The following is a 21,269-nucleotide window of genomic DNA, read 5'->3' as shown; positions in this document are numbered from 1 at the left end:
CATGTATGTATACAGGAAAGTAAAGCTGTTTCTTAGACCTGAACTACAATAAACAAAGTGAAGTTAGTAGTAATCTCCAATACCTGATACACTGATGGGTTTAGTAGCACTTCCTTGGGAAGCAGTGGCCTGAATAGGATCTGTGGTATGGTAACCGGTCCGGGAAGATCTGGAAATTGCACCCCACTTTGAGATAATGGGTCCATCGCTAAAAGGAATTATAGGATCCTCTTCTTTTGCCCTTCTCTGAGTTTCAAATAAATGTACTCTTCTCTTAACATCTCCACTGTCCAGATCCTAAATATTAAAAAAAAATACCAATAAACAAATATTTCAATAAAACAAATAAATCCTCTTTCTTCAACAAGTGGTATAAGTATAAGAGATCATAAAAAAGGAAAATGACCCAGAGATACAAAAATATTTACAGCAGCTCTTTTTTGTGGTGACAAAGAATTTGAAATTGAGGTGATACTCATGCAACTGGGGAATGGCTCAAAGAGTTGTGGTACATGAATGTAATGGAATATATTTGTGCTATAAGAAATGAGGAGCAGGCAGGTTTCAGAAGAACCTGGAAAGATTTACATGAACTGATACTGAATGAAGTGAGGAGAACCAGGAAAACATACACAGTAACAGCAACACTGTGTGATGATCGACTATAACAGATTTAGCTCTTCTGAGCAATACAATGATCCAAGACAATTCTGAAAGACTCATGATGGAAAGTACTATCTACATCCAGAGAAAGAACTATGGAATCTGAATGCAGATTGAGACATACTATTTTCACTTTTTTTCCTTTCTTTCTTGCATTTTTTCCCTTTTGTTCTGATTCTTCTTTCACAACATGACTGATATGGAAATATGTTTAATATGATTGTACATGTATAACCTACATCAAATTGTTTACTGTCTTGGAGGGAGAAAAATTTGGAACTCAAAATTTTACAAAAATGAATTTTGAAAATTATCTTTACATGTAGTTGAGAAAAAAATACTATTAAGTGAAAATTGTTTAAAAATATATTTTGGTTTGAATTTTTAGGGAATGCTATTTACTGCTAGCCTTGGCTAGCCAGACAAGAGCAAACATCAAATGTTAATACATGTGCTAATTGTTTAAACCAAATCAATACATTCTAGGCTTCATGATGATAAAGGCCTGGATTCATTCAACAAGAAAATGAAAGCTTTTGCTCATTCATAAACTTGAGTCAGCATGCACTATTCCCCAAAATCATACCATTAACACAGCATTTGAATTGGCAATTACATCCTTGGGCTCTGAATCAATGGCATTTATACAAGAGCCTATGGTGCCACAGGACCAGGGTGAATAATGGGAAAGATGATCTTCCTCAAATTTTGTACCACGTATGTCATTTACGTTCTCAGAGAACTAGCAAGAAAAAACAAAATACAGTCAACACTTACAATTATATTCACTATTTTGTATGAAGCAATTATTATTATTATAGTCATGAGGTTTTTAGTTAGCAAAGACCTGGGATTGTTTTCCTATGACTACCATGAGAAATAGCGGCTAACATGAAAAATGGCAACAAATAGGTTTTCAACAATTTTAAGTCCCTTTGATTAGAAAAACAAACTTTAATTTATCTTTATCTCTAATTTATCTTTTCTTCAGCATTCTTCCTAAGCATATAATACAAACCAAATACTAAGTAAGCCAAATAAAAAATATTTCCTCATTTACTACATATGATAGATAATGTAAGAGATACAAGAATATATGACATTTCCTGTTATCAATGACTTTACATTATGGTTAGGATAGAAAGGCTTATGCATATGAATTAGTAAGAGAATAGGTAACTGATAAACTGTTAGTATTGATGACAGAAAAATAGGAATTAAGAGAAGGGAAGAGATGAATGTGGGCTGAAGCAGCTACAGAAGGCTCCTAAGGAGCTGGGATTCAACTCTGAAAGATGAGTAAAATTTAGAAAGTTGTAGGAGGAAGAAGGATGACATTTCACTCTGGGGTGGGGGGATGAGAATCAGGACTGGCACTGAGTAGAGAGAAAACCAGGTAGTGCTGGAAAAAAAACAAAACCATATACTTTTATATAAGTGAGGATGCATGGGACATCTCTGTTGTTTTGATAAGACGTTCATAACACTTAGAAAAATATTTCTTTTGATACAAATTTTTGTCACTCCATTTTAAAGACACATCAAACAAATAGTTTATGCTGAAAATAATGAAACTAAGAACACTCAACTAAATTTAAAGCATCCTAAAGTGAAAGGCTATTCTAATACTAAGCAAAATGGCAACATAGTTCAAGCTCAAATAACATAAATGATACACTATTTCTATACCTCTTCCTGATGAGAGCTAAACTGCTAAAAAGGGACATATTTTAACCATGTAAATAGCTTAAAACAAAACCATTCAAGAATTTTCCACCTTGCTAATTCTAGTTTAAATAAGCACTTCTCCTTTAAGTAAAAATAAGTGTTTAGCCTGACCCTGAAAGGCATGAAGCAAAATAACTTCCTACCTCGGTACGAAAGTCTACACTGAACAGAGGAGAAGGCGGTGTCGGTGACTGTGTTGCCATAGGAAGAGTTGAAGAAACAAGGGGTGCTTTCTGGGTATGATACTGCGCCCACTGTTCTGGTTTTCGTCTTAACTGATCCTCATAACTGGTCTTCAAATGACCACAAGGTTCCTAGGGGGAAACAACCAAACATTCTTAGTTATCTAAAAAACAAGAGTGGAATATGAAATGCCTGTACCAAGATAATAAAAGTAGTTTACTATGCCAATGGTTTTGTTGTTTCTTTTTTTTAAAAGAGAGGGAAGGTGAAAGATCACTGAATCTTCTACATACATATGTTTGTATATATATGTAAATATGTAAACGTGTATGTATACACATATGTATGTGAGTGTGTATGTATATTATATATATATATTATTTTTTTTAATTCAAATGCTTTGAGAAATGGGAAAAATGAGAGAATAAGACAAGTTGGGGAAGAGTGGAATAGGAAAGAGTGATGGAGAAAAGGATAACTCATGAATTTTACATTTATTCATTCACTGAAAGATCATTTATTAAACACTCTTACATACATTACACTATACTAGGCACTAGAATATTCAAAGACAAAACATGACCTCCTGTCCTCAAAGGTCTTTCAATATAGCAAGGTTGGTAAGAAATATACCCAGATACAAATCAGTATACAAGTGCATAAAAAGGATACAAAAGTGGTCTAAGATGAGATGAAGAAATCATTTTTAAGCTGAGATAATCAGGGAAGGCTTCATGGAGGGGTGCCATGAAAGACTGATACGTTGTTAATAGAGATGGGGGGGATAGATTAAAGGAGAAAAAGACTTCTTGTTATTGTGAAATGTGTGCTTAAAGAGCAGAGGTGGGAAAAAAATAAAAAGCAGAGGTGGGAGCAGGCTTAGAGTAGTAAGTATTCCAATTTGGCTGGAATAAAGAGTACACAAAAGGATGTAGTATAAAATTCAGCTCAAAGGTAGGCTGAAGTCCCACTTCATGGGAGCCTTGGAATGTAGAGTTTCGGTTTTTATTCAATAAACAATGAGAAACCATTGAAGATTGTTCAGAAATGGGACTGATGTACCAAGACCAAGGCATTAGCAAAATTAATCTTGCAATCTGAACAAAATGAATTAAAGACCAGAGAGCACTGTAATATTCCAGGTCAGCTTGCTTTAGGTTTGGATTGGGGTGGTGTAAGTACAAATAGTAAGAAAGAAGCACAAATATGAGAGATATAGCATAATATGTGAGCACTCAGTTTTCTGTTGTGGAAACAGGTAATAGTCAAATAAGAAAATATATAAGAAAAATAAAATGTTCTGTGCTTGAATTTTAATATTACACACACACACACACACACACACACACACACACGTCGAAGGTGTAGTTTTCTTATTTCCATTATCACCTACCCTTGGTAAAGGTACCGTTGTCCTTGGCTCACTTGGTGGCTGACAAGCCACAGGATAATACCCATCTAGGGAACTACTATATCTTTCTCGCAAAGACGTCTGATAGACAGATGAATGCATCACATCCATTGGAGGTAAAGAATTGCTCCTAATAATGTCATCTCGTTGATACATTGGTGGACGCCAGATGCGCCGGCTGTCATACACAGGAGCATACATTCCAGAAGGTACTGGGGGAACTGGTCCATACGGCTGTGGAGGAGGAGGCTGGTAAGGAGAAGAATTCACTCGATCTCGAGGGGGAAATGTACTGTAATGATCGGCATATGGCACGGAAGCAGGTGGGAGGGAAGATTCTGGAACATTATTGGACCTCACAAAACGAGGAACACAGGGAGCCACACCAGCTGGTACCGTTGGAGGTGGTGGGTAGTATCCTTGAAAATTGGAAAGAGGCATATTTAATGTAGTCTCAGTACTATCCAGGATTTTAATGGCTTAAAAGGTTTTAAACAACAATGAATTTACAAGAAAGTTGGTTTTTAGTCAAAATATCAATGTCTTACTCAGTTTTATAAGTAAATTATGCATTCAATTATACTACTGCAAGGAAATCATTGTCAACCTATGACTTTGCAAACTGCTTCTTAAAAATCTGCCACACCTATTTGTCAAATTTTAGCTCCTTCTTCAGACAAGCCATTTTAATCCTAGGGAATTCATCACCATGAATTTTGGTATTTTTTTTCTAGCTCCAAATACCTGATTAATTGCTTGGTTGGTTGATTATTCAGATTTTTGGTTCACAGAAATTATCTTCCTTGAACTACTAGCAACTTAATAAGAAAAGTTTTGATTTTTTAAAAGCAAACTAAACAAATAAATTTTTCCCTTTTAACTTATAGGCTCAATATATTTAATCAAATTTTAGATCAACTATATATAAAACTTCAAGGTATTTACCTGTCTGTGGGTACTGTGGAACTTCAAAGGATATCTGGGTCCTTGGATCTGGAAAATACTGAATGCTTTCAGAAGGCTGAGGATATACAGGTACTCTAGTTACAAATGAGCTGGATTTCGGAGGCACAGAATTCAGCTCTGTTCCAACAGTAGGGGGCCCAGCTGAGGTAGCTGCTACATTACTTACAGGAGTCTTGGGTGGAGAACCAATTTTACTGGTGGGGGAAAAAAAGTGGAAAGTCAACCCATGTCCACAGCTGTGTAGCTATTCTGAAAAGATCTTTCCTCTAGACCTCAAATTTGGTACTGAAACCACTCTTAGAAAATACAATAGTCACTTCTGAACTGGCAAATTAGCCAGTACACTTTATAGACCACTTATATTATCAATGTACTGTCTCACAGTGATATATTCAAAGCTTCTAGTGAGAACAATGAGAGATCCTACACACACATTCTCAAGCACTCAAATCATCTTCCCTACACACAGGTTTCTCCATTATGCAGAAAATATCATGATTTCTAGTTCAAAAGATGGGATGAGTGCTAATTAAATGAAGGTTACCATATAGAGTTACTATAACTCTGTCTAGATTAAATGACCTCTATATACATATATTTGGGAGCAGGGTATGTGACATGAAGGGGCTTTTCTAAGGCAGAAAGATAAAAGCAGCTATCATCTTATCCGTATCTTTTTTATTTCTTCTTTAGGTCAAATTTTGACATAATCTTGAGAATTGTGATGTATTAAAAATTTGATCTTGCAAATTATTGACCTAGAAAAACATCCATTATATGAAATGGATTGCAGGGTTCTATATCCAATATTGCAGTGCAATAGTATACCAGCCTCAGACACTTACTAGCTGAGTAAATGACAACTTCTGTCTACTTCTCAGATTCCTTGATTATAAAATGGCAATAATAACAGCACCTACTGTTGTAGGTTGTTGTAAAGATCAAACGAGATATTTGTAAAAGGTTTAGCACGTTGCCAAGAACATAATAAGCACTTAAATGTGTTTTCCTTTCTCATCTCTTCAACAGCTGTTGAATTTAGAACAGGCTTTTTCATACATAGCTTGAGTGTATAACAAGGCGTATGGCTGCATTTAAGTCATAGCAGACTGGTCTAGCAGATGTTCACTTCTACCAGCAGCTGTGTGCTGCAGAAATTAACTATAAGTATGGGATAGAACTAGTAGGTACAAACTTATGTTTCTTAGACGGTGGTTTGCAGATATTTTGGAAGTATTTTTATTTCTTGGAAGTAAACAAAGACTGTGAGGAAACCAAATAAGCATTTATTAAGTAGGGCCTGCTGTTTAATTTACCAGTGTGGCATGTAAAATTATATATGGTCGCCTTATTTCTGTCCCAAGTTTAGGGAAAATTAGCTGGGGTTTCTAATATATTTGTTACTTATAAATTAGAAGCTTTAGCACCAGTTTGGGGCATTAAGCATTTATTAAAGCATATTAGGAGCAGCTAGGTGGTGCAGTGGATAGAGCACTGGCTCCTTCAGGAGGACCTGAGTTCAAATCCGGCCTCAGACATTTGACACTTACTAGCTGTGTGACTCTGGGCAAGTCACTTAATCCCAATTGCCTCACCAAAAAAAAAAAAAAAAAGCATATTAGATATTAATAAAGAGAGAACACTTGGCTCAGAAAGTTAAGAAAAGGCCTATCTAGCCTAGAGCTCAGCTTGGCCTGCTTCTTCCCCCAAGTCCTCCACCACTTGCCTGTCCAAGAGCCAAACTGAGTGGCAACTTCCTCTCTTTAGGGAGGAGAGGCGGCCCTTCCACACTGCTCAAAGCTAACTGGCTAGCATCACTCAAATTCATTGGCCCACTGGACCTGAGGGTGGTCCATGAGCAGAATGTGCTGAGGTCAGGGTTCAGAGAACAAACCTCCTGAGGGCCAGGTCTTAGTGTAGTTCCAATCAAGTTAACTCCAAGTGAGTCAATCAGCAAAGTCAATCCAATCAATCTTAATATAATCCCCTCAGGTGGGGGCCTCTGGGCGTCCCAAAACCCACTATTTTCTCACACCAGAACCTTAGGTACCATAATCAAGTTTTTTTAAAAAACTCTCTAAGCTACCCTTCTGCTTGATTTTTTTCAAAGCAAGTGTTACCTAGACATACTATCTAACAAATAGTACAAGGGAAATTTTTTAAAGTATCAAAATAATCAAGATAAGATATTTATAGGTTACTATTATTCTCTAGTTATCATTTCCATTTTGCAAATTAGGAAGTTGTGGCAGACAAAGGTCAAGCGACTTGGCCCAAGGTAGCCCAACTAGTCTTTTAAATCCAAGAACAACAATCTCCATTTTGAATTATGCTACCACTCAACAAGGCCCCACTTCTTTGATGACCTCCTGCCACTCCACTGTTTAATGGTGTCACTTATGCACTGAATTTCTATAGCCTTTACTTGTCTGTAACCACATAAGCTAGATAATATGGTCTATCTTCTATTATTTGCTTTGGTTCATGTGATTCCTTTAACTAGATGTCAGAGTGGACAGAACACTGAGCCACAGGAAGAAATGAGTTCAAATATGGCCTTAGATATGTGTGATCTTAGGCAAGTCACTTTATTTGTCTCAGTTTCAACTGTAAAAAATGAAGATAATAAATAGCACTTACCTTGCAGAGCTATTGAAAAGTTCAAATAATATTTCTAAAACACTTAGCACAGTGCCTAAAATGTAGTACACTCAATAAAAGCTAGTTTCCTTCCCCTTCCCTGATTAGAATATAAGTTACTTGAAAGCAGGACTTACACCACCACTCTATGTTCAAAATCCCAAGCTGATAGAACATAAGTAGGTATTAAATATTTGACTGTTGACATCTTCTCCTCCTACATATTAATATATTAAGGGTTTTTCACATATTTTTAAATGTGAACAAAATTATTGCTAACTTCCTATTACCAACAGTACTAAGTAATTATTTGCATTTGTAGAATGCATCACAATTGCATGTAAGATAAGCAGGAAAGCTTTTATAATATTTTAAAATATACAGAGTCCTCTTTATCACAGTTTACAAATATCCATTCTACAAATAATGAAACTAAGGCAAAATAAAGTCTTTGACCACAGTTTACATAGCAAACTGTGATAAGAATTGAAATTAGTGTGAAGGACTCCAAGTCTAATATTCTCTTCACTAAACCACACTATACACCATGTACTATATTCATTTTCCAAGACATGGTGTTTAGAATGAAAGCTTCTTATAAAATTTGTTTTGGCATTTTCTTTCAGGGGAAAAGATGGACATTTAATGACATTGGGGACTTTCAATCTTTCCTGGTGAAAAGACCAGAACTGAATAGAAAATTTGATCTCAACATACAAGACTCAAGAGAAGTTTAAAAAGGTAAGCAGAGGAGGAGAAAAAAAAAAGGTTACCCTATTAGGTTAAACTGTTTATATCCCTACATGGGAAGATAATACTCATAACTCTTAAGAACTGTAAATGTATTTGGGCAGAGAGAAGGACTTTACACAGAGGGTATAAATATAAATTGTCTTTGATGTGATGATACAAAAAAAATTTTAAGGGGTTAAAAAGGGAGTCTGGGGAGGAGAGGAAAGGGGAGGTGGAAGGGGATGAATTATATCATATGAAGAGGTGAAAAAAAAACCTATTACAATAGAGGGAAAGAAAGGAGGGGGGAACATTGTTTCAACCCTATTCTCATTAGATTTGATTCAAAGAGGGAATAACATATATGTTCATTGGGATAAAGAAACTTAACTCATTCTTTAGGGAAGCAAAAGGAGAAGGGAAAGGGAGGGACTGATGGAAGGGAGGACAAAAGCAAGGGAGAAAAGGGTAAAGAAAAGAGAGGGGGGTGATAAAAAGGGAGGGCAGATCGGGGGAGGCAGGGGTAAGAAGTAAAACGTCGGTGAGGAGGAATAGGGTGAAAGAAGGGGGGAAAGGTACAAAGGGGGTAAATAGAATGGAGGGGAATAGACAGTCAGTAATAATAACTGTGAATGTGAATGGGATGAGCTCTGCTATAAAACGGAAGCGAATTGCAGAGTGGATTAAAAACCAGAATCCTACAATATGCTGTTTACAAGAAACACATTTGAAGCAGAGAGATACACACAGAGTAAAGGTAAAAGGCTGGAGTAGAATATATTATGCTTCAGCTAAAGTAAAAAAAAGCAGGGGTAGCAATCCTTATCTCAGAAAAAGTGCAGGCAAAAATAGATCTCATTAAAAGAGATAAGGAAGGAAATTACATCTTGCTTAAAGGTACTATAGATAATGAAGTAATATCAATATTGAATATGTATGCGCCAAGTGGTATAGCATCCCAGTTCTTAAAGGAGAAGTTAAATGAGTTACAAGAGGAATTAGACAGTAATACTATACTAGTGGGGGATCTGAATCTCCCCCTCTCAGAATTAGATAAATCTAGCCAAAAAAAAAAAAAATGAAATTTGTTTTGAACAGTATTTATCCTATTATATGCATGTAAAATGTTATTTGATAACGCTAATGACAATTATACAAAGAATTGTAAAATACAAGAAGAAGCTTAGTCTCAAAAAGAATGGGAAGCAATCAGAAAATCTGGTTTTCAAATAAGTTCTACCAATGAATATGTCATATGGTGGAAATAGAAATAGACTGAGATTTCAAAGACCTTGATTTGTATTTGTATTCTGTTTCTTCCTACCATGTATGACCTTATATAAATAACAATTTCTTTATGCCTCAGTTTCCTTCAACAAAATGAAGGAGCTGGACTATATAATCTCTAAGGTCCCCTCCAGCTCTGAAACCTATGAACCCATGAATGACTATAGCCTTTGATGAACCACTTTCTGATAACAACTAAGTTTTTTCATCTGAAAAATTAGATGACTACATGAAGTTCATGGATATATCCTGATATATGGAACAAGTACTACTTTTAAACACCCAGACCAATATATATATATATATATATATATATATATATATATATATATATATATATATATATATATACACAGAAGTACTCAATAAATATTGATTAATTTTTCCATAAGCTGAAGTTTTACTAAGAGAAGTACAGTGATACAGGGTGTATAGATAATTGGCTTTGGAGACAAGAACAACTGGGGTTCAAGTACTACCTCTGACATATACTACATGAACAAGTCACTTAACTTTTTAGTGCCTCTGGTAACTCTTTGAAAGCATAATTTACCATATGCACTGGTGGAGAGAGTTTACTAAACTTAAAGCATTGAAAAAGTATTACTACAACAAAACTGAACTTAAAAGCTCTAATTCATGTCCACAATTCCAAAGGAAAATACTTTTTACTAAAAACATGGTTAAACTGCTTTCTCCAAAATATCACAATTGCTAATGTTTCCACAATGTTGTAAAGTATACAAAGTACTTTCCTTATTAATACCTTGTTTGCCAAACAGTTGCAGTAAGCATCCATTCCATTATGTTATAGTTGAAGAAACTAAGGCCTAGAAGTTACCGGGCTACTAAATTTTGAAACTGCAATTGAAACCCACAATTCTAGACTCTAAGTTCAGCTTTCTTCCTACCACACCAGGATGATTCTCATAAATGCCCAGAAAGATTCAAAAAGGACATTAAATAACTAAAATGAAATATTTTAACTTGATATGATACCTACTTTTCAGTTACAGACTCTGCAGAAGCCCCAGAAATATTCTGACCACTGGAGCCAACCTTCCCTACTTTCTTCACATTCTCCAGAGCTCTTAATGTGGTGTCAGCACCACGGGGGATCAGCTGGGAAACACTGTTTTCTGCACTTGAAATTCCATTGGTACTTGGAACAAGTTTCCCAGTTGTTTCAGTACTTCCTATGACAGAAATAACATTTCCAGCTGTGGTTGTGACAGTGTTGTTTACGCCAACTTTATTTAGGAGAGGAAATGTTCGTACAGTTGCTGTGATCTTTTTGTTCCTTAAACGATACCTATTTTCAAAAAGAAAAAACAAAAAAAAATGCAAACTATTAACTACCATTTAAAAAACTATCAAAATCACAAATATTCAGAAAAATACCAATTAAAAACAACCATAGGGTATTATGATATTGGCAAATATGGTACAAGATGGAAGTTTTCAATGTTGAAGGAATTATGAGACAGGCAATGGAGCTGTGAATTGGTCCAACTGTTTTAAAAAAATGTATAACACAATAAAAGTTACTAATTTTTCATAATGAATTATAATGCAGAGATCTCATTATGTGGTTCCTACCCTAAGGAAGTTAATTCAAAAATTAAAAATACATATACATGAAAATATTCACGGTAGCATTATCGCTAATTTTAAAAATATGAAAACAAAACATGGGCCCAATGATTAGGGAATATCTGAACAAAATATGGTATGTGAATATAATGAAATATTATATATTATACCATAAGGAGCAATCAAGATGAAGAATTAAATAAAACATGGAAAGGTTTGTATAATGTGATACAGTAAAGAAAGCAGTGCTAAAAGAACAATATACAAAATGATTTCAACAACATAAATCAAAACAACACTAAAAGGCAACAAAATGCAGATCAAATACAAAAGGCATTGTTGGTATCAAATTGTAATTTTATATTCCTCTCCTTTATACTATATTAGCCTGCTAGTTATTATCCATGACATTTCAATCTCCTTCTTTCATGCTTTTATACCAATAGTACCCCAATACCTGGACTATATTCCTTCCTCACTTGTCTGATAGAATATCTAAATTCCTTCCTAGCACATATCAGGTACTAACTCCTACATGAAGTCTTCACTAATCTACTACCCTCTACCTTATTAGTGCTCTCATCACATTTACTATCTGTATATACTCTGTATCATTACATTGACTCCAACATCCTTGAAGGCAGAGACTGTTTTGATTATACCTTGTACATAGTAGGCACTTAGTCAGCAAACATTTATTAAGTGCTTAATATGTGCCAGACATTGTGCTAAATGCTGGGGATACAAGGAAAGACAAAAATATAGCTGCATACAAGGAGTCCATATTCTAAAGGAAGGGAGCATGAAAAAAAAATTTGTAAAAACAAGATATGTGCTATATTAATGAAAGAATCTGATAGTGAAGGCATAGGAGGTTGGAAGAGGTGGGCAACGGGAGCTCTGGAGTAGCAGAGGCTAGAATTTCAGTTAAGCACTGGCCCTGGATTCAGGAGGACCTGAGTTCAAATCTGGCTTCAGACACTTCACACACCTACTAGCTGCGTGACCCTGGGCAAGTCACTTAACCCCAATTGCCTCACCAAAACAAAACAAAAAAAGAATTTCAGTTAAGTTGAGGCCTGAAGGAAACCAGAGAAGTTATGTTAAAATAAAAGGATCTACTGATCCCTGAAATGCTTAGTCTCACTGCAGATTGTACTGCTGAAGATGAGTATATTCATGAAGATCACTGTGAAGATAATTACATCTTAGATATCCACATTTGTGAATGAAGATAAGGAGATTGAGAAATTCTATGAAGGACTCACTTGGATACTCCAAATTACATCAACATATAATTAACACTCTATTGCTTTAATGCACAGTGGTGGATGGCAAAATGTATGCTGCAAAACATGGTTCAGGAGAAAAGGCTAGTAGAATATACAGAAGCCTCATATCTAGACATCATGAATACTTTCTCAAAGAAATAAAAGGAGGGCTTTGGACATGATAATGTGATGATTAAAAATATGAGACATAGTTTCTAAGTAATTTAATCATTTTATTAATAGGCCAGCAGATTATTAATAAAAGGATGGTCATTTGGCCATCTCTCTCAGACCAAAGACCCTCCCCCACAATGCCAATGGGGTCACATTTTATATAGCCTTCTAACTATAGGAGGTCCATCAAATAGCAATCAAATCTAATTGGTTGACATAATTTGGAGATGTGTTATATTAAAATGAAGTCTGGGGATATCTGACTAGGTTCACTCAACTCCTGAGAATGACAGAAGAGAAAGAATCTAGGACCCCATCCAAGCTGATGGGGGGCACGATGGTTCCCACCTAAAACTGGTTCTTACAGGCCAAATCTCATCAGTTAAGTCCTTCAGCAATCTAGACAAAAGGATCTGTCTCTACCCAAGACTCCTTCTGCCCAGATGAAATTTTAATTTCAAGGAGTATTTGACCTCGATGGGATGTGGACAGGGTCGGGGAAAGCTGGGGGCAGGTGAGGAGAAAGATTAAGAAAGAAGGGGAGGGGGCAGCTAGGTGGCACAGTGGATAAAGCACCAGCCCTGGAGTCAGGAAGACTTATCTCCCTGGATTCAAATCCAGCCTCAGGCACTTATAAGCTGAGTGATAATGGGAAAGTCACTTAACCCTGTTTGTCTCAGTTTCCTCAACTGTAAAATGAAGTGGAGAAGGAAATGGCAAACCACTCCAGTATCTTTGCCAAGAAAATGGGGTCACAAAGAGTCAGATACGACTGAACAACAGAGTAAAATAGTAGAGGCTAATGCAGTTTCACCTTGTAAAACAATAATCTGTAGGAGAATGAAAACAAGTTTACAGTAAATGTAGAAAGAGACCCAAATAAACAAGAGCATGGAGAACTCATTAAAAGAGGAAACTGGTAGGACAGTGAAGTGATAAAAGATGTGAAAAGATCTGTGAAGATTTCTGTGACAAACTCTTGGGTCCAACCAATAACAGAGCCGTCATATGGATACTTTAATATAATAAGTCTCTGATATGATGCATGACAAAGTAGAAGGCACTATAGAAAACAAAGGATATGATCAGAAAAATGGGAGTAGTTTTCTACAAATTTATCAAAACTCACAACCAAAAAAGAAAAAAAGTGTGTTCTATGAGGTATATGAAGACCAATCATAACTCTAGTAGACTACTCTTTCATCATGCTTCCAATATCTTGGTAGAGAGGAGATAAACTAGAGGTGCAGAATGAGATAAACATTTTCAGGGGGTGGCTAGGTGGCACAGTGGATAAAGCACTGGCCCTGTATTCAGGAGGACCTGGGTTCAAATCCAGCCTCAGACACTTGACACTAGCTGTGTCACTTAACCCTCATTACCCACGGGGGGAAAAAGGGGGGGGGGGGAATTCAGATACAGAAAGTGTGTGAATTTTGTTTTGTGTGACTACACTTATATATTACAAGAGGGCCTTTTTTTGGCTGGGGGGGTAGTGGGAGGAGAAAAAGACAGTTGGGAAGAAATGAAGTAGTCATAGTGACACTTAAAAAAAAGAATGTCAATGAATCATTTTTTAAAAAAAACACCAGAAAACAGCAGAATGTAGTTCAGAAAGGGATATAAACAGGGTAAGGTTGGAACTATACTAAATCTGAAACATTAAAACAACATCCAACAACAAAAATTCCTAGTCTATACAAATTAGAGATTTGGGGCTTCATATGTAGTACTTTTCTTTGTACAGAGAAACATTCATGTTGTAAAATTCATATGATTAAAAACTTTTTTTTTAGAAAATTAGGAAAATATGCACCAAATTTGTAGCAATGAAAGTTGAATCCACAAGATAAAGACAAAAACAGAACAAAAGGTAAGATCCTCATGAAATAAAAGCAGAAAACTGAAATACTACAGCTCCTGCTCAGCATACCCAGCATTATGCCACATCACTTGCCAGGTACCACCAAAGGAAACAACTTCAAAGGCTGGTGTTTTAGGGTCTGTGTGTGGAAGGAGGTGTCCCTGCCCAATTTCTCCACAACAGTGACTAAACACCTCACATGAGGCAGAATACATTAATTCGGTAGAGCCACATTAGTGAAAATTATTGCAACTTGAGAGGGAGATGGCAGCAGAGAGGGAGCAACAAAGAAGCCCTAGGGATTTCTGTGCCTGAAGGAAAGGGAACTACAATTCCAACTGAGAATAGTACTTTCTTAACAGGATTTATTCCAAGAAGGGCCCTGGATGGGCCCCCACATATCCCAATCATGAGAATTCTAAAGATACCTATCCTTAGAGCTATGTACATCAGATGAAGAGGGAGGAACCAAAGAGTGAGGAAAGAAGTTATAAACAAATTAATAGGAAAACAAAACTAAAATTCCAAGAAATAAAAGCAATGTATAAAACTTAGCTTCTAAGGAGATAAACCAAGAGTGAGACTCAAAAACAGAAGAAAAAAATATTTTTTTCAATCAGAAGTTACTATTAAGCTGAATAATTAATTCATAAATTCCACAAATAAGAGAAACACAGTAAAGTGCAATTAACAAGAAAAGAAATTTTTTAAAAATCTCTTACACTTAAAATAAACAAGAATGCAGGACTAACAAGGGGAGAAAATGTCTTCTTCTCTCTTCCTCACACACAATTAATTTTTATCTAATACTCCATGCCTTTCCGCTGGTCATTCCGCATGCCTGGAATGCATTACTTCCTAATTTTTGCCTCACAGAAACCCTATTTGCTCTGAGGATATAACTCAAGCACCACCTTCTTTCTCCATGAAGTATTTCCTCATCCAACCCCTAGTGCCCTCACTCCCAAACATCCCTGGATTTAACTACTTCATTTATTGTTGTTCCTTTTGTGTTATACACATACACATACACAGACACCCACACACACCCACCCTCTCTATAACTATACAATTCTGTTATCTCCCCCATTAGAACGGAAGCTCCTTAAAGAGTAGGATATTTCATTCTGTGAATTTATATCCCTAGTTCATGGAAGAATAGGTAACTAGCAAAGACTTGTTAATTAAATGAAAAAATCAGGAAAAAAGAAAAAAACACTGAATATTCCATAAAATGAATCCTATGTTCCCTTGTAAGTGAATCAATAACTTTTATAGAAAGGTAAATAGTAGGAAGTTGCTCAAGAGGGAAGAGGAGACAGGAAAACAGTGGGGAACTGGAAATGTACCCTCACCAAGCCCAGAGAAAACTGGAAAATTGACAGTTATTTCTTTAGTCTCTTCCAACAAAGATGACACCATGAAATATTCAGTCAAGGTTCCCCAGAGAACTACCTCAGGAATAAGGAAACTAAGTACCAGATGAAATGAAGATTAGAAAACCAATGAGAAATACTATATCTTATAAGTAGTGCATCAGGAAATGGTGCTGAAGCCTCAGACATCCTATAGGTAATGGTATCAGGAGAAGGGCAAAAATCAGCACAACCTCCTGGGAAAGGTTAAAATGGGAGATGTGACCTTTCCATTGGGGATCAGCTCTAAATACCAGTCTAACCTCTTAATTCCAGACCAAGAATATGAAAAGAGGAAGGCTTAGGAAGGAGGCAGGTTCTGGTCTAAGTTGCTTTTCAGACAGAACTACAGTCGGGAAGATGGAACCAGGACACAAAATCCTGATACATAACTTCAGGAGAGAAGCAGTACCTGGAATACAGGGTGAGGATGGGGTCACAAAAATCTAGTCCAACTTTAACTCCTAAGGTTCAGTCAGAAACAGGACCTGGATCTAGTCACCCTATCTCATATGGCAAGGGAAAACATAGCCCACTTTGGTATAAAATCCCCAATCCAGAAACTGTAAATTAAGATGTGAATAACAAAGGAAAACTAATACAATGAAAAAGTACTACAGGTTAAGGTAATCTAAAGAAGAAAATAGTTCTGAATAATTATACTTAGTATCCTTTCAAAAAAAGTTTGGCCATAAAGAACTTAAAAGTTGATGTCAGATATTATGTATGATCTAAATGAGAGATAAAGAATGAAATAACACATTTTGAGGGGAAATAAATGGCTTAGAACAGAAGGTAGAAAACCTTATCAAAAGGTTAGGTCCGCTGAAAACACAGAATGGAGCAATCAGAGCTCTGTAGTTCAATGAAACCAGAATAAACACATTCTTTTTTTTTTTTTTTAAGTGAGGCAATTGGGGTTAAGTGACTTGCCCAGGGTCACACAGCTAGTAAGTGTTAAGTGTCTGAGGCAGAATTTGAACTCAGGTCCTCCTGACTCCAGGGCCGGTGCTCTATAATAGAGCAAGTCACTTAACCCCAATTGCCTCACTAAAAAAAAAAAAAAAAATTAAAAACAAGTGACACGGAAAAGAGGGATGAGGAGAGATTGTGTAAGAATCAACAGATTTGCAAAAACTATGACCAAATTTTTAAAAATCTGAATGTCATTTAAAAAAAAAATCAAAAAGAAAACTCTACAGAATTATTGAAACTAGAGGGCAAAGTTTAAATAAAAAGAATTCACCAGTCACTTCCTGAAATAAATTTTGAACACATCAAGAATTACAGTTCAAAATCCTGAGCTTGTAGGTCAAAGGAATAATATTTCTAGCAGCCAAGAAGAAAGAGATAAAGTACCAAGGAACTACTCAGGAACACATACACTTACACGATAAATATAGTAAAGTAAAGGAAGCCTTGGACTAGGAAATACCAAAAGGCAGAAGAAGAAAAAGGTTTATAACCATGAATAATTTATCCTGCAAAACTTATTATAAAGCTACAGAGGGGGGAAAAATAGAATAATTTCAAGCATTTCTGTTGAGAAAAAAAATAAATGGGTTGAATTTCTGAAACAACCATCAGTAGACAAGAATGACTTTTTAAGATAAGTACATATGAGCAATTTGAAGGGAATAAATAATTATTAAATATATCTTAATAGGGAGAAGAGACCTTTGTTCCTTTATAATCCCACTGATTTAAGGGGTCAAAGAAGAAAAAAAGAAAGGTGGTGTGATTTTGTTTAGTTTTAAGAAAGAAAAATAAGGGGAGGGGCAGCTAGGTGGCGAAGTGGATAGAGCACTGGCCCTGGAGTCAGGAGGACCTGTGTTCAAATCCGTCCTCAGACACTTAATACTTACTAGCAGTGTGACCCTGGGCAAGTCACTTAAAAAAGAAAAGAAAAATGAGGGGAAATTTAAAATTTTAGTCAAGAAATAAAGGAGAGAATTCACTATTTACCATAACTGAAATATACTAGAAAATAAGCGTGCAAATATGGAGGTGAAGGTGGGGAAAATGAGCTTTTCTCTGAACAAAACAAAAGAGTAGATACACACTGAATTAACAAGTGTAAGAAAGGGGTCAGGAGCAATGAATAAACAAAGAGTTCAGAATCAATTAAAGAATAGAGGGGATAACAAAAGATAAAATAGATAATTTTGATTATAGTTTTACACAAAATCAATGCATGCAAAAATAGATGGAAAGAAGCTTTCTGGGGAAAAAAATCATTATAGCTCTCACTTCCAAGATACACAGAGAAGTAATTCAAATTTATTAGAGCCATTCCATAACTGATAAATAGAAAAAGGATATGAAGTAATTTTTCAGGAAAAAAAAAATCAAAGCTACCAATAGCCAAATGAAGAAATGTTCCAAATCACTAATAAGAGAAATGCAAACTTAAGGTTTTACCTTATACCTATTATAATAGCAAAGTGAATAATAAAAAAAAAGAAATTGATGAATTCTGGAGGAGACGTGAGAAATAGGTAGATTAATGAATTGTTAATAGAGCTATGAACTAATCCAGACATTCTGGAACCATACCAAAAAAATTCCTAAATTTTATTTGACCCAGCTCTACCAATACTACTATGTTTATACTTCAAAGAGATGAAAGAAAGAAGAAAAAGATCTTTATGTACAAAAATATCTATACCATCTTTCTGTGGTAGCAAAGAACTGGAAATTAAGGGGATGCGTGTCAAAGGGGAAATATCTGAACAAAATCTGATATATGAATGCAACATAATGGCATAGTGCTCTCAGAAATGATAAGACACCTTGAGAGGAACCTGGGAAAACTTGTTATTAACTGATGTAATGTGAGAAGAACCAAGAGAAAAACTCATACAATAATAAAACCATTGTAAAGACAGAGAAGTTTTAAGAACTCTGATCAATGCAATGACTATGATTCTGGAGGATTTAAGATGAAGCATGCAATCCAAATCCCTCCTCATTGAGATATAAAAGGCTCAGGGTACAAATTGAGAATTTTAAAAAATATATTAGCAATAGGGAAATTTGTTTGCTTGATTATTCATATCTGTTAAACTGACTTTCTTTTTCTTTTTCAAAAGGATCAGAAGAAGTTGGAGAGAAGGTAACTTTTTGTTCATTGAAAAAACAAAATTTAATTTAAAGGGGGGTGGGGGGGACACAAGGAAGTCATTGTCAAAAAAAAATCTCCATATACACCAAAATGTTTATAGCAGCACTTTTTGTGCTAACAAAGAATTATAAACAAAGTAGATGCCTATTTATTAGGGAATGGCCAAACAAATTGTGGTATTTGGATGTAAGAGAATATATTGTGCTCTAAGAAGTTATGTGTGTGATGATTACAGAGAAGCATGGAAACACCTATATGAACTGATGTAGAGGAAGGTAAGCAGAGCCATGATAATATACAAAATAAGTACAACAATGTAAATGGTAAGACAACAAAATATTAAAAATTTAAAAATGATAAATAAAAATTTGATAGAACAAACAGGACAATGAAGTGATGATATGAGATAACATGCCTAACCTACCCTTTAAGGGAGTTGGGAGGCCCATAAAGCATTGTACCTGTTTTTAGACCTCCACTCATATATTTATTTATATATTTTGTGTATGTATGTGTGTGTGCATACACACACGCAATTATATTTATATATGTGAATATTTTATGTAAATAGATTTATTTATAGCTTTATTATGGATCAGTTGCACTGATTATCTTTTCCTCTTTAAAAATATTATTTGTTGGGGGCAGCTAGGTGGTTCAGTGGATAAAGCACTGGCCCTGGATTCAGGAGGACCTGAGTTCAAATCCAGCCTTAGACACTTGATACTTACTAGCTGTGTGACCCTGGACAAGTCACTTAACCCTCACTGCCCCACCAAAAAAAAAAAATCTATTTGTTGGGGCAGCTAGGTGGCCCAGTGGATAGAGCACCAATCCTGGAGTCAGGAGGACCTGAGTTCAAATCCGAACTCAGACACTTGACACTTACTAGCTGTGTGACCCTGGTCACTTAATTCCGGTTGCCAACCCCCCCCCCCCAAAAATTATTTGTTATGCAGGAAGGGAGAGTAGAGATATTTGGGCTAACTAGGATATAAAAAGCACATCAACAAAACTCATTTTAAAAAATTTTAAATAAAAGGGGAAAGAGGAAAGAGAAGACAAGGGAAGAAGGGAGTTTAAGATTGAGTATGAGAGGAAATATTCAGAAACAAAACAAAATGCAAATTTAAATGATTGAGGTTTGATCTTACATCCTTCAGACTGGCAAAGATGAAAAAAGTTGAAAATGGTTATTATTGGAGGGACTATAGGAAACCATAATACTGCACCATTGGTAGAGCTGTGTAGTTCAACCATTTAGGAAAACCCTTTGGAACCATATCCAAAATGTCAAACTCTAAAATATACTTTGATCCAGCAATAGCAATACTATTTAAATACCCTAAAGAAGTTAAAGACAGAGAAAGAACCCATGCCTACAAAAATATTTATAGTAGCAATTTTTATTTCAGGAGAGAATTTAGAAGCAAAGTGGGTGCCCATCAATTGAGGAATGGCTGAACAAACTATAGTATGTAAATGTAATGAATATTACTGAGCCAGAAGAAATGATAAATTCAGAAAATCCTGGGAATGAACTGATACAGGATGAAATGAGAAACAGGACAATTTACATGATGAACACAATAATATAATGCAAAAATAACTGACACCCAACTCTTGGAAGGTGATAGATAAGAAGTGAAGAATGAGACATTCATTTTTGAACAGTCAATTTTGATTTGCTTTACTTGGAGAAGGAGAATCAGGTATGAGTTAGTGAGTAATGATGGAAATGCTAATAGCCAAAAAGTGTCAACAGAACATTAAAATACATAACTAGAAAACAAAAATGTTCAGAAAAGAGACACAGCAATCTTGTTAGTACTGTGTTGTCTAAAATACATTTTTAGAAAAACTATAACAGAAGTTGATGGTTTCATAGAGTTATTTGTTCTTCTTTGTATACTGAAATGGTTATGTTTAAGTTTATAATAAAAAAGGAAATTTGAAAACAAAACTAAAAAAATAGAGTGGGGTGCTAAAGAATAAAAGAAATGAAAAAGAGAGACTGGGGTAGAGATTAGAAAACAGGTCTGACCTCAGAAGGGATACAGCTGAAGACAGGTCCATGAGGAGAGGTAAGGGTGAGGGATAAGGAGAAGGTATCTGTGGTAAAAGACAATATTATAATGGGCATTATCAAGGAGAAAATGGGCACAATAAAAGATCACCTTCTCTGAGTAAGGGCTGTATCACCTTCAGTAATAATCTC

The 21,269-nt window shown here is 35.5% G+C and overlaps 1 protein-coding gene across 6 annotated transcripts in view; it reads right to left on the bottom strand.

Moving 5' to 3' along the window:
• The window catches only part of RC3H2 (ring finger and CCCH-type domains 2), a 66,567-nt gene that overhangs the window by 5,523 nt on the left and 39,775 nt on the right, over positions 1 to 21,269 (bottom strand). For 4 of the 6 annotated variants that reach the window (XM_043982652.1, XM_043982653.1, XM_043982656.1 and 1 more), the window contains 6 exons: positions 10,614 to 10,922; positions 4,931 to 5,145; positions 3,968 to 4,404; positions 2,535 to 2,705; positions 1,250 to 1,405; positions 84 to 297 (listed from right to left, as the gene is read on the bottom strand). In XM_043982652.1, the coding sequence (XP_043838587.1) occupies positions 84 to 297; positions 1,250 to 1,405; positions 2,535 to 2,705; positions 3,968 to 4,404; positions 4,931 to 5,145; positions 10,614 to 10,922 (1,502 nt within the window). The remainder of the gene's footprint in view (positions 1 to 83; positions 298 to 1,249; positions 1,406 to 2,534; positions 2,706 to 3,967; positions 4,405 to 4,930; positions 5,146 to 10,613; positions 10,923 to 21,269) is intronic. The other 2 variants (XM_043982655.1, XM_043982657.1) reach the window with 1 other exon arrangement.

This window comes from Dromiciops gliroides, chromosome 2 (genome assembly GCF_019393635.1).
Source record: "Dromiciops gliroides isolate mDroGli1 chromosome 2, mDroGli1.pri, whole genome shotgun sequence".
Taxonomy (NCBI): Eukaryota; Metazoa; Chordata; class Mammalia; order Microbiotheria; family Microbiotheriidae; genus Dromiciops; species Dromiciops gliroides.
The sequence above is the reverse complement of the archived record's forward strand: the minus strand, read 5'-3'. Positions and strand labels throughout refer to the sequence as shown.